This window comes from Manacus vitellinus, unplaced genomic scaffold (assembly GCF_001715985.3).
Source record: "Manacus vitellinus isolate BGI_N305 unplaced genomic scaffold, ASM171598v3 scaffold_21_pilon, whole genome shotgun sequence".
NCBI lineage: Eukaryota > Metazoa > Chordata > Aves > Passeriformes > Pipridae > Manacus > Manacus vitellinus.
In genome coordinates, this window is record NW_021939546.1 from 13,971,000 (window position 1) to 13,988,741 (window position 17,742).

The 17,742-nt window shown below is 49.4% G+C and overlaps 1 protein-coding gene across 10 annotated transcripts in view; it reads right to left on the bottom strand.

The window, feature by feature from the left end:
* The window catches only part of PTPRF (protein tyrosine phosphatase receptor type F), a 287,439-nt gene that overhangs the window by 68,389 nt on the left and 201,308 nt on the right, over positions 1-17,742 (bottom strand). For all 10 annotated transcript variants that reach the window (XM_018072218.2, XM_018072212.2, XM_018072223.2 and 7 more), the window contains exons 8-11: positions 5,513-5,782; positions 2,177-2,758; positions 1,500-1,633; positions 329-473 (exon numbers count right to left, since the gene is read on the bottom strand). In XM_018072218.2, coding sequence (XP_017927707.1) covers positions 329-473; positions 1,500-1,633; positions 2,177-2,758; positions 5,513-5,782 — 1,131 coding nt within the window. The remainder of the gene's footprint in view (positions 1-328; positions 474-1,499; positions 1,634-2,176; positions 2,759-5,512; positions 5,783-17,742) is intronic.

The following is a 17,742-nucleotide window of genomic DNA, read 5'->3' on the forward strand; positions in this document are numbered from 1 at the left end:
ATGCACAAACCCACTCAAATCAATCTCTCCAAAGCAATTTCCCAGCCTGTTTCACTCCTCCATCAGTTTTTATGAATCTACCCTTAGGGCAAGACAGCATGATCAAAGGGACACGAAGGAAGAACTTACCACTTGGGTGCACCCACTCTGCCAAAGAGCCCTGATCCAAAACCCCGGGTGGCTTTCCCCATCACACCCTTTAGCAAACTGCACGCCAGCATCCCTGCAGACCCACAGGGGCAGAGGCACTGAGATACTCTGTGCCCAGGCAATGGAAACTGGACTGGTTTTGCCTTGTCTTCAGCAGTGTTGGATGGCAGACACTTACTGGATTGGGCAGTTCTGGCTTCGATTGTGGGGGTGTAAACTCCTACCCCCAGCTCTGAGCGGGCACCCAGACGGAACTTATACAATGTGTCTGGTTTGAGACCTTCCACGGCATACGAGGAGGTTGGGTCAAACTCCACCTTTTGCTGAAAAAAAAAAAGGGGGAAACACAGATTATTTGGTGTAGTTGGAGAATACAGAAAAGCTGGTGCCCAGCTTCCAGTGCCGAGGGAATAGGCAGCCCCATCACCCGTTCTGGCACCACAAAAAGTCACAGCCATGCTGCCAAGCCTGCTTGCAGTCCTGCAAGACTCCAAGGCATGGAGCTTCCTAGGTGGCACACCAGGACTCTGCTGAGAAGCAAAATTCTCCAACAGCCAGGCTACACTGCCTGGTGTTCAGACTGCACTTACTGGCCTAACAACTTTGTGGGAATGCTGGGTCTAGCTATACAGTTCAGGCAAGGGACACAGGACACACCAGTGTGTTTTCTCCCAACAGTGTCCTGCCTGTGAAGCAGAGTAAAGCCCTTGTCCTAGGCTTTCCAGGCATCTCTAGCTGGGATCTCTAATGCACCTAAACTGAGCTGGTAAAGGATTTGTTTTGCTGACACTTCCCCTTAAGGGCACTTACTTCTGGCAGCTCTCATGGCACTATAATAGCAGGAGAAGGAGAGGACCATGGGACACTGTGATGCTGTCGTGGTACAATTCTTGCTGTGCTGCCTTGAAGCCAGCACTACTTTTGATACATTTAGAACTGGACTTCCTTTAGGGACCTGCAGTAAATGTGGAAGGGCTCTCTCTAGGCCACCTTCAATCTGCTTCTTACGTGCAACCAGTCCCGGGGCTGGAGACACATATTGGAAGCCATTTCAGACTTGCCTAGAAGTCCTACTCTTTACAGGCACCAGCAGTAAGCACGCCTCAGGGATGCTCTCGTGGCTTTCTGGAACCTTTCCAGTCCCAAATCAGTCACTAGCTACTTTGCTGGCATCAATAAGTACTGTTGAGGTCACTTACACAGAAACCAGAGATTGCCATGCTCCTACCACACACCACTGAGGCACAAGAAACATGAAGAAACAGTCCTGTTACTGCTCAAGCAGCCACCCTTCCCAAGCTGACGAATTGTGATGCCCAGCCCCAGGTGCTGCCAGGCAGGATCCTCACCTGGGTGCCATCCTCCCCTTCCCAGTACAGCAGCTCATATTTGGTGATGCGCTCCTGAGAGGCAGGCAGCCACGTCAACAGGATGCGGGTATCAGACTCTGCTTCTGCCTGGAAGTCAGCTGGCTGGGCGGGAACTGGGGAACAAACACACGTGGTTAGGGCCAGGAGAGGGGAGAGGAGTCGCATGACTTTGCAGAGTCAGCATTTCACCCTGTAAAAGGTTTCTTTGAGAACCTCTCTTCTTCCCTCTCCCCTGTACTGTGTTCTTGGAACAACTCAGGCCACAAGCAAGCACCTCTGGGAGCCAGGCAGGTGACTGGGGGAATCGTGCTCACTTTCAGCCTCTGACTGCATCCCAGATCCTTCCTTCCACACATGCATTCAGAACCCAGAAGGGCCAAGCAGTTACACAGGTGCCGACATCCACATGCAGGACCTTGTGTCACGTTTTTAGCCACTGCATCCCAGACAAAACAGCAGGCTGTTACTTGTACAGAGATCAATACCAACTGCCCAGGACAACCTGACAGCTTAAATCTGATGGCTGTGGGGTGGAGATGCCCCACAGCCACTCTGACACGCAATCATTTGAGCACCAAGTGCAGTTGTGATGCCTGGTGCAGATCAGACGCACAGCTGAGGTGCACACACCGGGGTGGACACGTTACCATACGTACCCCCTTGCTGTGTTTTGACCTGGATGATGTCCGAGGGGGGTCCGTCGCCCACCGACGTGAAGGCCAGGACGCGGATGCTGTAGGTGGTGCCCGTGATGAGGCTGCCCACGGTGGTGAGGTGGCTGTCGTCCGTGTTGTGCTTCTGCCACATGCTCAGCGGCAGGTGCGGGTCGGTGGTGTAGTACACGCGGTACCCTCGGATCTGCCCGTTCGGCTCCTCCGGCTGCTCCCACTGGACCAGCATGGTGCTGGCACTCAGCATCCGTGCCTGGACTTTGAGGGGCGGACTTGAAGGAGCTTGCTCTCCTGTCCGGGCCTCGACCAGTTCACTGGGGGGACCCCTGCCAATGTTATTGACTGCGATGACCCGGAACTCATACTCAGAGAAGGGGCTGAGCCCACCTATGCTATAGCGGGTTGTTGCCACACCATCCACCTCCTGGAACTGACCCTCCAAGGATTTGGGCTTGTACTGGATGACATAATATGTAATGGGGTCGGAGTTGCCTGAATCCCAGGTGAGGGTCACGCTGGTAGCTGTTGTTTCAGTCACTGATGGCTCTGTTGGAGGTTTTGGCAGTGCTGCAATTGGAAGGCAGAGAGGTGTGATTTAAGTAATTCAGTCAGCTCAAATCCTGCAATGTGCATGGGGATAAAAATGGAGCTGCCACCTCCCATTAACATTCTTCTTTAAAAGGCAGAAATCATTTCATACTCTAGAACATGCATTTTTATATTACCATATATTGCTTGAAGTGGTTCTTAATGGAAGGATAAACAGAGCAATCATGTTATTAGATGTGCTTGACGCACTTACCAGCAGCAGGCTAAATAAAGGTAATTCAACGGGGATGCAGGAATGTTTCTGTCATGGGGGTTCAGCTGGCAGTGGGAAGGTGCTGGCTGGGCTGGGCTGGCCCCAGAAGCCAGGTGTACAGCTGATTTACATAGGAATACAGTAAAGCAATTAGAGCACCAAAGGCAATCTAGAATTACGCTCCTGCTTCTAGAGAGAGCAGTATCTTAGGCCATAGGGAGTTCGTGGACAGTGCTGTTAGATGGGTTGATGGGGGAATGCTTTGTAAGTATTATAGTACATGCAGGAGAGATACAGCCAGAGAAATTACCAACTTTCATATCCACTATTTCACTGGATGGTGTGTCAAACTGCAACCAGACAATAAACTGTTACACAAGAACTCTGTGACACCGACATCTCTGAAGTGTTAATGAAAACAACAACTACTGCAAGCATTTCCAGATTTGCCATTTTACCAAAAGAACAAAGAAAGCGAATGAGTGCATGTGAGAGAGATTTGCAGAGTACACAAATACTTTAAGGCAATGACTGAATTAAAGTCTACAGTAAGTTTAAACCTCCTACAAACCACTCTAAAGTCATTAGTGACTTGTAATGCAGCTGTGCTTGACAAGGAACTAGGAAAAATGCTCAACCCAAATTAAGATCCTCAAGTACCTCATTCTTTGGTAAAGTCCTCAAGTTTCTAGTTTTCACATGGTTCAGCTGAGGAAGGGAGGCTCTCTAGCAGAGGACATGGCTGCTCCGAGGGCCAGAGAGGATGCCTTTTCCAAGCCTACTGCCACATGAATACTGAGGAAATCAGCAAGGGCTGAACTGGCACGAGAGGGAAGGGCACAACCAGACACCACACCACCACCTGTGGAGGACTCAGGAGGGCAAACCCATCCTGCACAATATTATGGCCTGAAGCAACACATTTCCTACAGCATCCAAGAATCCGCCAGCCTCCCTAAGGCTTTCAAGGACAGATGACACTACTCCACCCTTTCCTTTGGAGAGCCACAAGGTTGACTCTCACCAGTTTTTGGGTGTGCAGCTTCCATGTGAGGAAGGGGCAGATCTAGTACTTTCAACATGCTTAGTGCAATCAGTTTTGTGTCATCTTGCTTCTCCCATCTGCCCTGCGAGCGGTCTGTGTGGCAGCAAGCACAGGAGAAGCACCACTGGGTGAAGGAGTTTGGGACAGAGCCAGTGAGATACCTGGAGTGAGGGTGCTGAAAAGGCAGACAGGGGAACAAGGAGGAAGGTAAAGGGCTAAAGGAGCTGAGCAGACTTCTCCCTGCCCTGGGGCAGCAGTGGGTATCGCATCAGCCGATGAGGCAGAGTCATTCCAGGTGCAAGGAGGTAAATGCTGGGAACCATCAGTGCAATGGTGCAGTTCCCACCTCTTCCCTTCACACCCAAACCACCTCTCCACCATACTCCTTCCTTCTGTACTCTCCTGGGTATCTACTATAACCAAGGCAATCCCTGTGCTCTGTACAAAAACAGAGGCTGGAAAAGGTACTGACTAGCAGGTGTTGTGAGTAAAGGGAACAGCGTGCAGCTAAGGTTAAAAACATCCTCTGACTAGCAAATAGAATTTGCTGCTATCTCCAGGTCAGAGAGGGCTAACACTCAATTCTGTGATTTGTTCCAGCAGGAACTCTGTGCTAAAGCTGGCCATAGTGCAGGAGGGGGCCTGCAAGAACAGATAGACTCAAAAGATGACATATCTCTGGAAATCTGTGCTACAAATCAACTGCAAGGAGAGGAGGAAAGGGATAAATGTGGACCTGCTAGGCCCCCAAATGGGAAATGTAGGACACCTTTAGCCTCCTGTTAGGGAGCTGAGTGGGCTGCCCTATGGTCAGTAATCAGCAACAGCATCCTCTTTGGGGTAAAGCTACCAATGAAATGTTGGAAGGAAGCATCCCTTAAGGACAGTAACACACGAAAGAGAAAGGGAAAGAGCTGCAGCAGTAAGGAAAAAAAGCTGACAGATGAATATGCAACAATTTTCAAATGAACACATACAGCTCCTCCCTGCAGGGGGGGAGGATGCTCATTCTGTTGAGCTCCACGGACACTTCACATTGCTGGGATTGACCTTGTCCTACTCTTAATGCAAGAGGATGTCTCTGTGCAAACAGCCCTCTGACTGCAGACATCCACAGACCCTGCCCCAGGACAGCCCACAGTCTGCCGCTGTGCTGAGCTGATCCTGCTGATGCATGGAACAAGACAGACATTGCTGGGATAAACACAGAGAGGTTCCCTTGTGGCTTAACAGGGACCCAGCCTGACACAAGCTTGTCTTCCGCCATGCCACTTGCAGGGAGAGGGAAAATGATCTGCAGAGCAAGTCCCGTACTTTGAGCAGCAAAAACCAAAGTTGTGGGTGGAAGGTAGAAAAGTTGCAAGGTAGAAAAGTCACAGAAGACTGCAGTCAGTTGGCTGCAGCCAAAAACACTTTGGCAAAGGGCTACAGCGTTGAAACCAAAGTAGGTGCACCACAAGGAATAATTCCTTACCTTTGACACTGATCTGGGCTGTGGCTTCGATCATGCCAAGGGAGGAGATGGCCACGCAGGTGTAGTTGGCAGACTGCATGATGTTCGTCAGCTCCAGGACATTCCTACCGACAGGCATCTCATCTTCTTTGGTCAGCTCCTCCACACCAGCCATCCACTTCACGTAGGGCATGGGAGCACCTACTGCCACACACGTGAGGTTCACGCTCCCCCCAGGCATCACCTCGTGGTTGCTCGGAGGGATAGAGAATCGAGGAGCAACACGCCGCACTGAAACAAGGAGGACACAGCTAGTAGGGTCACAGAACCAGCAGAGAGCACTCAGTTGCACTCTGGGAGTACATGAGAGGGGTTCAACCTTCTTGCCTGTCTACCCCCCAGGGCAGATAAAATGAAGTGCAAAAGCTGTTCACTACTTTGCCAAATTGCACACACTTTGCTCTCCTTCCTTTGCCACTGGCATCTTATTAGAAGAACTCATTAAGGGATGGCTCAATCCATTCCCTCCAAACATGGCCTTTTGAAATCATATTACTAACATGAAACATTCCTTCATTTAAATTACATCCCTCTAATTAGAGAGCATGCAAAATGCCGGTCACACACTCTCTCTGTGCAGGGCCCACTGAAGCTCTGCAAAACGGAATTACCTGTTCAATTTATTAGCTCTAGAGTAAAGCAGCCCATCCCCTAAACCTCATAGGGTTTGGGCAGGGGCAGCAGAAAGGGTTTCTTTTTTGAATTAGCACACGTGTGCTGCTAAATAAAATATAATTCCTTTCAAAATGTAACTCAGGTTCTACCTTGGCTCAGAAAAAATAGTCACCAGAGCTGCATGACATTGTCAGGGCCTGAAGAGATCACCTTGCTGGGCAGGAGAGAACTAATCCTGACAGATGTGAGATCATATACATTTTGACAGAAGAGAGCTGGGCTGGCAGAACCCTTCCCACCTTTGTGGCAGCTCTTTGGGAGATGTATTCCTCCTTATTGCATTGCACAGCTTCTCTTCATATCAATCCCTTGCTGGGTATTTCATTCAAGACTTATTTGTAAGCAACTCTCAGCTACAATAAACCTCTAAAGCTGCCTGCCATATGCATTCCCGTCAGGAAAATGACACTGAGAAATGAGGCCCCTTCTTCAGGGTTAGTGTTATGGGCCTATTTAAGCAAGGGTGGAGAAACAACTGTGCTCGGTAAATCTTTGTCTCCTCTGGGCAAGCTCATTTTAGTCTGTAGTTAAAAAAGGAAACTGCTTGAACGTGTCTCGCCCAGCAGCCCCGCTCTCCTCCAGCCTCCTCCCCCAGAACAGCGGCCCCGGGCAGCGGCCGGGTTCACGACTGACTGGCTCCCGAGGAGCCTCTCCCTGCCAATTATGCTCTTCCATCAGTGCACCGGGCTGGCAGAGCAGCAAAACCCCCACAGCACTGAGGGCAGGTGGAAATCGGGCAGGAGCCTGAGCAGCGCCAGCTCACAACATGCCACAGGCACAGCTGGCCCCCCGGGCGAGGGGGGTCTGGGGAGCCTTGGCTCTGCTGGCCTGGCTGCTGCCACCACGGCATCTCCACGGACAGTAAAGCTGCTGACACCCCCTGAGCTGCAGAGGTGTCAGCTCTGCTTGCCAAGCTGACTCTTCCCAAATCAAACTTCACTAGTGCTCTCTTTGATGATTCATCCCCAAACCATCAGGCTTGCAGAAATAGACTGAACACAGAAGCCCCCACACTAGCATGTTCAACAGAGCTAAGACTTAGTGATAAATTAGACAATACTGTCAACATCGTGTGTGTACTACACATCGTCTCAGTGACAAAACAGGGCTCATTAGCTCCTTACCAGGCAGGGTAAGGATAACTTCCTTTGCATTTTTTTTTTTGAATGTCTAAATCCAAAGTCTTGCTGTATGCTTCTTTTAATCAATTATTAAATCTCCAATCAATACCTACATGAGAAATCACCAGTGAGGTGTTACCTGACTGATGGGGCAGCGCTCCCCAAATGAGACAGAACTGAAAGTGTACTCAAATGCTACACAGTCATGAGAATACAGACTTAACCTGATGGACATGGCAATGGTTTAACATGATGGTGTGTATTTCCAACCAAAGCATCCCAGCACCATTTGTTAAGAGTTAGGTTTCATTTTCGAATGAAAATGCCGTTGAATTATTCCAGGCAGAAGCTGTTCCAATTCCGTCCCCATCAAAGGACCAAACCCACCCACCCAAGCTGTATTAAAACAAAAAAAAAAACAAATCTTGAGGATAAAGCCATAGGTGTGCACAGAACACTCATGCACATGCACAAGGCAAACAGGCTGGCAGGCACCGGAGGCCACTACAAAGTCAGAGGGACAGTGGTGGAAGGGCAGGACAGGGAGAGGGAAGGTGCACAGGAACTCATGTACAGGGACATGGGAAGACAAGACACTGGAGGACACAAGGCCATGCAAAGAAGTCAGAGCCCAGCATGCAAAAACAGATTTTCACTTCCAGTCCTGTGAGACCAGAGGCAGCACAGCCCGCCACAGACTCCCCTGCACCCCACCCAGTGTCCCTGCTTTCAGGGTGCTCCTGGGGCTGTCTGAGTCCCATCAGTGCTGTGTTGCCCTTGATGTGTCCTGCAGAGGCAGTGGGTGCTGTGGCCATCTCCCCCCAGGGATGCCAGCAGCCGACTGTCATATGCTCCCCTGTGGACAGCACAGGGAAGAGGCACTTCAGAGGCGCTGGGGGCTGTCTCAGCAGCGCTCTGCAGGGCAAAGGGAAGGGCTGAGCCCCTTTGGAAGGCACTCTGCCCTGTGCCACACACAGGGGAGCAGCAGAGGTGGTTAGTGCACTCCTGTGCCTAGAGAAGGGACAGGAGAAAGGCAGGGAAAACTCTCCTGTGGATCATAGTACAAGAGTGTACAAAGGCCTCACCAGCCTCGGCACAGGACGTGCCTCCTGCCCACCACAGCCAGGAGTTGTGTGGGGCCTCAGTTCTCCAGCCTGGCAACAGAGGAGTGGTCAAAGAGGCCTCTGCCGTGCATTTCTGCGACCCAGCATGGCTGAGCTGTCCTCCCCTCGTTAGCACACCGGCAGAGCTGCCGAGATGGGCTCACTGCTCTGCACCAGAGAGCAGCAGCGCCCAAGGCACCGCAGCTGCTAAAAATGGATGGCATGTGTAGGGGTCAGCTCTCTACACGGGAGGGGGTCAGGGCAGTGCCTTTGGTAAGAGATCTGGCCCGGACGATGCCCTGGCAGGAGCACGTGCAAAGGAAGGGATGGACTCCATTGGCCTCCCATCCTCCTGGGGGATAATTGGCAGCTTCTTGTCCCAGTCAGTATGGAGGGAGAAGGGGAGGTGCTGTCAGTTAGCATTAGTGAGAGCTGGCAGAGCTCTCACAGCAGCTTGTACAGCACCATCAACACATTCCTCAGGCTCAAGCCAATGATTTAAGTCGCTTGCTTTTCTAGCCTAAGAGTCTGGTAATAATTTAAATCAGTATAACTCCTCAAAAAGCAGCATTCTCAGGATTTCTGTCCAATTTACAAGTAAAATCACATGGGCTAGCACAGTCCATGATGCTACCTTAAGTGCTCCAGAAAATTTTGTTGTTCTTCATTTACTGCAGCAATGAAATTTCCCTCTTTATTACAATTTTCTCGACATGAATTTGCATTTTTTTTTTAATCTTCTTTTTGGATAAAGATCAGAAGAAGGTGGTTTTGAGGTTTTGCAAGAACAGCACAGGGAAAATTGCTGTGAATATTAAAATGATTTCAATGGACAATAGTATAATTCAGAGGTTTAGTTAAACCAGCAGACTGTCAAAAATGAGATTCATTATCATTCATCCCAAGAATAGGCATTGTAAGGGCTCTGTGCTGCTCCACTATTCAGCACACCTCCCCGTTGAGAGCATTCCCTGGGAAGTGAAGCGAAACCCTGGACCAGTGAGCAGTGAGTGCAGTGCAACCTGGGCCCTTGCCCTGGATATCACAGGACAGGGAGAAAAGACAGTGTGGAGACTGGTTCCCCACTCGCTGGGGGGACTGCAGGGAGGAAGGAGGGGAGCAGGCAACACAAGAGCCACAACGGTTGAGAAATGTTAAAAATTCAGCATGCATTAACATGCACATTCCTTGCCTTGAGAGCAAAGAGCATCAATCGATTGCCTGGCTCCTTTCAGCATGGGAGTGGCTGTTTCCTAACGTCTCAGGTTCCCTCTGAGGGTGATGTTACCCCCTCGGAGAACCAGGGACCCCCCCTCCCTGCTGCTGTCAGCAAGAGCCCTAGGCTCTGAGCTCAGGGCTCTCAGGCTGGTGCTGTTAGTCCCTCTCATGTGCTGAGACACTGCTGGCATCCATCGAGGCCCTGCTGGAAACACAGCAGTGCCAGGAGGACTGCCCATGCTTTCAAAACTGTGCAGTGCTGCTAGGGAAGGGGAAACCAAATTGCTGTTTCCTGCTGGCTGTCCTGGCCACAGTACAGCTGAGCAAATGACAATGCTCACACCCCTCCCTCTAGCTTGCAGAGATCCAGACACCTCTACTTGCCTGCTCCCATTTTTTTGGTTTCCTTCCTACCATGCCTACCTGGCACCCAACTCCAGGCGTCATCTTTCCCCTTCCTGGCACCGCATGGCAGGTTCCCTGTGCACTGCCCCATGGTGATGGACAGTTGTGCCTGTGCTCTGCACACTTCTCTGCTCCTCTCTGAGGCAATCCCAGATGCTCTGGTCCTGCATTGCTGTCCTGACATCCTCTCCCCTTCGCTCCTCCTCTGCATGAGGGATGAGCAGCCTGAAGTCCTGTTTGGTCTGAAGGAGAACTAGGACTGCCTGGGCTGCTGCTCCTCCTAGTCCCAGCACAACCAAGGCAAGTTTGGGGGGCTCTGCTCTAACCCCCCAGCTGAGAAATGCAGTAGTGTGTGATGCTGGGGCACACCTTTGAGAGTATGAGACTGTCCACTTTCATTACTCCAGCCAGGCAAGCTGAGGGATCCCTAGTGCATGGTGTGTGCTCTTGCCCTTGGCACACTCCTATCCTGTCAGAACTCCCGCCTTCCTCAGGAATCACCTCCTCCAAGTCGGGAAGGAGTGAATTTGGGAGCTAACCTCAAACATGACCATCGGTCTGCATGGTTTACTCATCCACAGACACCTTTCATCTCTCCCTAGTGCTATCATTTTAAGGAAAGACTTCAAATGGAAAGGCAGTTGCTGAAGTCTCACAATCTATTGACAGAATCAACAGCAGGAGAGGAAAAATGGCAACCAGAAAAAATGCATTTACAGTCTAATCTTGTGCTCAAACAATGCTGTACTATTTATGCTCCCAATGCATCCTTGAGTGCTGACATTTTATAGACAATTTCCAAAACAGGGCCTTGCCATTTTTTGATTATATTTCAGCTATAACTTTTAGGTCTAATTATTTGCGCTGACAACCACATATAAAAGAGGATATATCATTACAGTGGTGCAGCACTGGAGACACATCAGCATTCAGCATACTGACATACTAATAGCAAAGTAAGGGAGAGCAAGATTGTGGAGCTCTGCAATTTGCATTCTCCTCTCTGAAATTTCTCTGATGAAAATAACACAACATTAAGGAGGTGAATGAGAGAAAAGATCCACTGTATCAAGATAAAATAACTCGTTAATAAATAACCTTGTAGCAGTCAGAGCAATAATTAAATGCATGGGTTAGCAGTACACACTTTTAAGTAAAGCTGGAAAAACGTAAGATGTAATTATCAGCGCCAAACAAATTATAAGCATGGCAAATCCCACTGGAATATTTAGAAACTAATTTCTGGCTTCACATTAAATATTTGTGTACGTGGGTATTTTTGGTGGAGTGGGAAGGAGGGGTCGACACAAAGAATGAGAAATTCTCCACTCCTGCTAGCTTATATCCATTCTCAGCTGCCTCCCTTCAGCTAAGCCATGTGGCTAAAACATTTAAGTGCCCTGTCAAAGGTTTATTCTCCAGAGGTGCCTCAGCCATCACAGCAGTGCTCCAAATTTACTGAAATCAGGGAGGCTTTGGGCCTTGGCTTTAATTTCTTCTCTTTTCTTCCTTGTTCTCATTTTTCATCGTTGTCTTGGGCTCAGGTAATTTTATCCTCTACAAAATCTATTTTTAGAGGGTAAACAACAAAAGGTCCCGTGCCTCAGTACAATCTAAATGAGAGCACGTTCCAGGGAGAGAAATGGGATCGAACTCAGTGTACTGGAACAACTGCTATGACAACTTGTTAAAACTTGTTCCAGTGACGATTATAAGATCAACTCATCCAGGTGCCTGAAAGTATGTGTCAGAGGAGCCAGGGTCTCTTCCCTGGGAGCAGTGCTGGCCTGGAGAGCTGCTGTGAGCATCCCTCACCTCCAGTGCTGTGGAGGGACAGGCCCGCATGGAACCTGTTTGGTGCAGGAGTCATCTATAGAAACTAACTCAGGACTTCTGCCAGAAACACCAGCTTTCCTCAGCATGAAACCATGAGTGCCTCAAGCTAGGTCTGGAGCTAGATTTAATTTAAAAGCTGGAGTCACCTTTCACTATTGTCCTTTATTCATCTCTGGCTCTCTGAGGGCAGGAAGACACAGCACAGCAAAGCACAAAGCAGGTTTTGCTGAGGGGCTACGAGCTCCTGTACACATCACCACGGGCCTCCCTGAGCCACCTTGGGGTATGTCTGGGGCCTCTGCCAGAGCTGCCTTCTCTCCTGCCAGCAAGAGGAAGACCCAGCCCCAGGGAAGAAATCAGAGGCAGACCTCTGAGCACGGAGAACGGGTCACCGCCAGAGCGGGGACTGCCGAGGAGCAGGGAAGCTGCCTCAGCACGAGGGACTGGCATCTCAGCCAGCTGCCCCTGCTGCCTTGTGGCAAGTGAGGGCAGCATGTTGGGTTCTCCTTCAGCTGAGAACAAAAGTAAGCTTTTCGCCTCTAGAGAAAGTTAAAACTTTTAAAGTTACAGGAGGAATTGAGGAACCTGCTCTCCCTAGCAGCTTGTGAGGGGACTGGAGGTCATTCTGATCTCTGCTTCCAAAGACTGCTCTTGATCTCCAGCCAGAAAGCAGCAGCAGTTTAGAGGTATTACACTTGCACCTAGCATAGATAAAGGGTTAGAGAAGGACACCACATACAGCAGCATGCACTTCTTCCTACCCTGCCTTTGACAAAACTGCCCTTGCTGGTATTCGCATGCAAAATATATTCTGTGCATTCTCAAGCAACAAAGGCATGCAAGCAAAGTATCAATGCCATCACCAGAGTCACAGCAAACAGTAAGCAGATTTCATCAGGCACACTGTGGCTGCGCCTGGAAAGGAGCCAGAATCTGGAGGGGCCCCTCCCCTTTTGGGGATGGCTCTCCTCTCCCTACTGGAAAAGTCCCATCTGACGTGGCGTACTGTAGATGGATAAGAAGTGAAAAGGACCAACCTTCTCGCTGATCTGAGAGATGAAAGTTTGTTTTGTTTGATGGCAGAGTGCGATGAAGATGAGGAGGGAATAAAAAAAGACAAGGAAAAACACAGAGAGTAAAAACAGGCCAAGCTTCATCTGTCCGCACACCACTGAAACGACAAGACAAGACTACAGAGGTCAGCCACGGCTTCCCACCGTGCACACACACCATTCCACGGACAGAGTGCGCCGCACCGCTCTGGCCCGGAGCAGGGCCGGCCCCTCCGCCTCCCGGACCCACTCACCACTCCTCAAGGCAGGGCAGAGGGGACCTCACATCCCACACATACTCACACGAGGGTGCTTCAGGGACTGCCCTGCTCTGGGCCAGATGCTGAAAGCACAGACACGTTTACATGTGCAAAACGCTCAGGCACACGCAGACAGAGAGACTCCAGCCATCACACAGACTGCTCCCACACACCCACTCCAGCTACAGAGATGATGGCAAAGGCACTTTAAACCCATTTGACCACACGCTGGGAAGAGCACGTACGTAGATCTGAATTTTATAAAGTATGAAAGAAATGCTCCAAGTGGTGAATGGAAAAATCTTCTACCATGAAGAGCTGTTCCCCCTCTCCAAACAAAGAGCTAAATGCAGCAGAGAGGTATTAGGCAAGTGACAGACATGCGCAGTCTCAGCTGGGCTCAGTTTTGGGAGAGTCTTATTGGTACTGTGCTGTGAGTGAGAGATGGACAAGAAATCAGAAGGACAAAACACCCAGAGAGAATTGAGCAGGTCCCAGTTTTTGTTCCTGCGGGAGAGACAGTAGAAGGTTAGTTGCATTTTCCTCATAGACAAAGAAGATCTTATTTCTCTAGCAGGAGTGACCTCACTCCAGCTACAGATCCATGGTGTATCAGCTGTAATCGAACCCTCACCGAGAGAATACACAAATGGATTTGATAGTTAAAGACTGCTTATGAGTCACATTTTTGATGGGGGAAGGAGAAGGTGGGGGGAGGATTTTGCTTTCCAGCAGAAACACTGCAAATTAGAGAACAGCATGTGGCATTATACAGTGCAACAGTACAGTCAGCCACGTCCAGCGACCAGAGGACAGCATTTTAACCAACATGACATGGTACAGGCAAGACAACAAGCTACCAATAACAGGTACCACAGTGGCCTACAAAGTGCAGTGGAGCTTGCTGGAGAACAGCAAAACACTTGTTTACATTCCTTCAACTGAACTGATACCAGGGGACCTGAACCAGCCAACTCAGAGTTAAACTGGCCCATAAATGAGGGTCACATCCAGCAAGGAGCCCCACCCAGGCATCCTCAAAACAAACAGTCCTAGCTTAAGGTTCAGGTTTCCTCTGGCCTGCTTCACACAGGGGATTTACCTCTTGGTCTACAAAACATTAACATAAGGCTCATTTGATCCTGCGAGACCCTGTGATGGGAGGGAACCTTTTTATTGCTGCTCCCAAGCTAACACTTTGTTTCCTAATCTAATGGAGCATATCACATCTGCATGGCCTCAGCAGACAATGAGGGGCTCCTGCCTTCTGCTCAGCTCTTCCCAACAGGGAGGATTTGTTTCCTGCCCTTGCCCAGGAAGGACAGTGGTTCTGGCAAACCAGACACGCTCGTGCACGGCTGCATTTCTGGAAAGCAGCACTAACATTGCAACAGGGCAACACAAACTCCAAGTGCTGCCAGCATGGACCAACCTGCTGCACCCACCGGGACTGTGAGACTGAAGGGTAAGAAGCTGAAGGGTCTATACTGGTGGATGATGCTGGAACAGCTACAGGAACACCTGTTCTTGCTGCTGAAGCTGCAGAGCCACCCCCTGCCCTTGGGGAGGACTGATGGACCCCAGACATACCACGGGGACTTGCTGTGGTGCCACTTGGCCTGCCTGGGGACAAGGTGAGGGGTGCTGCTGCAGCTGGGGACAGCCAGGAGCTTTTTTTGGGGGGGGAATCCAGCAGGAATTGCATGCCCGTCAGTGGGCATGGATAGGAGTAGGCTCCAGCAGTGGCTTTCCCCACATGTTGACATTTCAGATTAGAGGTGGAAAAGAGGAGACACATATGAAACACACTAATTCAAACAGATTACTTTCTGGTTTGTCAAACAGGAACAAGTTTAGGACCTGCTATTTGTCATTAATTGCTGGATTATCTCTTAATCTCTTTTTATATTAGTGGCTTGTAAGGAATAAAAACCAGTATCAGGCTATTTTGGAACAGCTGTAAGGTGAGAGGGAACACCTGGGCAGCAAGTTCTGCTTTTTCTTTAGTTAAGGCTTAAACAGCTGTTGCTTTATCTGAGATAAACCTGATAAATGGCAAATTTAAAGTTTCATCTCCTTACAGATCCCATTCACATGCTCCCTTATCTCCAATTCCTTATCCATGTCACTCCTAAACTAGGAAGCACATTTTATCAACAGTTTTTGTGCTTTTATGCAGAACAAATGACTCTGATCAGTGACAGTAAATAACATCTGCCACCCCCACCATGTAGGGACAGAGGATTTAAGGCTGGGGTTATCCAGAGTATCCCCTGTGCAGAATATGACAGCTCACTAAGCACACCACCTTGTTCCCAACAAACCCGAGCTGCCTGGCAGCTAAGTTGAACATGCCTAAGTCTAAGTGCAAGACAAAGCAAGTCAAGTGAGGCTAGCAAGCTCCAGAAGGTAAAAATGGGGCTCCTTTTGAGTTCCAAGTTGAAACAGCAAAGAGCAAGGCTGTCTCAGAGATGTGTTGGATGGCTCCCGTGCTCTGTAGGCAGAAATTCCCATGCCGATTGAATTTGGCTTTTACCCTGCCACAGATGTGCTTGTCTATGCAGCACTCTAACCATAGCAGCCTGTTGCAGAAAGAATGAATTTGGACTTATGGGAGGCTCTGCCTTTGAAAATTCTTGGGCATTAGCTTCCTGAAACAAGGCAGGAGACTGTGGCCAGGACATGAATGCACAGGTCTAACTAGATCACTAGCCAGCTAGATCACTAGCTCAAACAAAGGAACACATTATGAAAGCTTTTCAGAGTGGGAAGCTAATACTTTCCTGAAAGCAACAAGAAAGTTCATTATCCCAATTGGCTCTGCAATTCTGCTGGGAACTGCTAGCATCTGTCCTGTGCAAAAACCCTCTGGTGCTATGCAAGGCATAACTATAACGGCCAACCCAGACACTTTGGAATAAAAAAGACAGAGAGGTTAACAAAAACCCAGAGGGGGATGAACCTGTCCCTGCTTATCTCCAAAAGCACATCTTGTGTCTCAAGGACTCCACATAAATCAAATTTTATCCTTTACAGCTTTTAGTGGTATAGAGGAACAAAAGGACAGATTGTCTTTTTTACGCCAGATTACATGAGAATAAGACAACCTCCCATTATATCCGATGAACAATGTTCTCATGCCACAGTGATGAGTATATTCCATCCTAGAGAGACAGACAGGATGCTCAGGGCGCCCAACCATCCTTTCCCATTCACAGTGCACACACATGCATGCATGAATTCAATTAAGAGTAGAAAATCTCAGAGCACCAGAGATGTATTTCTTAGCCCTTTGTGCAAGTGGATATGGAAGGGGAGGGAATGGACATTTAGTTGGCACAGATATGCAGGCCTAATTGTTCCACAGACGTCTGTGCAGGTCATGTGGGAAAGAGGTTTTCAAGTCCATTTCTGTGTTGCATTATCATGCACTGAGCCACCAGTCACTCTCCTTCTATTTTCCATAAAGGTCATTTTACAAATAATCAGACTTGAGCCTCACACTGCACTTTGAACCATCAAAGGACTTTGCAAGGAATAAAACTGTTAAGCTTATTTAGTTGAGTTCTATAAAGCACATTGAAATCTTAAGATGGAATGTGCTCACTGAAAGACAAAGAACTACTATTTATTAAACCATGATCATTAAAATCATTATGGCACAGCAGAATGCTCAGAGCAACACTGATGGTCAACACACTTCATGCCAGGAGAAAAACACGACAAAAATATTCATAGTAATATGTGAGGAGGAGAAAACTTGGCAGAAGCCTCCATGTGCTTCTCTGGCTCTGAAGCCAGGCAGCTCCAGCATGAGGACAGACACAGCTGGGGCAGCATGAGCCGTGGTTCTGAGTGAGCAGTGTCTGTCTGCTGGTGTCACGTGCGGCACAGCTCGGGCTGTGTCATCCTGAGCCTGCTAACAACCAACAGAGGTGCCCCTGCCCAAACCACAGCTGCTCTGACCTGGGCTGCAGCAGCATGGCCACAGCTTCAGCATGGAGAAGCACCCCACGGCAGAGGAAATGAAGTCAAAAGTACTGAAATCCCATAAAAAGGAGTGCCCTTTCTTTATCAGTGTCACCGCCCTCTGTCGCGCTGCTGGGCTGCAGCGTTACCTTGAGGTCAGGACTGCACAGAGCAGGGGGATCGTGGCCCTTCAGACCTGCAGCCTCCTCAGCCACGTACCAGCTGCTGAGGGCTACACTCTGTGGCCTCTGCTGCAGCCTGGTTTTGCTTCTTCGAGTGGTCCAGGGCAGACATCTGTCCGAAGCAGCAGTCTGGGTCATCCAGTCTGATTCAACTGCCAGTTCATGTTTCCTGTCATCCAGGCATCTCCCTCACAAGTCTCTCCAGTCTCTGCTTGCCTGTGATCGCTGCCAGGCCCTCAAGCACCGGCAATGTCCCTCTCTGGGCAAGTACTGTCACCCTCATCAACCCTGAGGACAGGCAGGTTTAACGGAGCACATTGCCAGAAGTGTGCATGTAGCTGGGTTGTAAACAAGAGGTTGTACTCCCTTG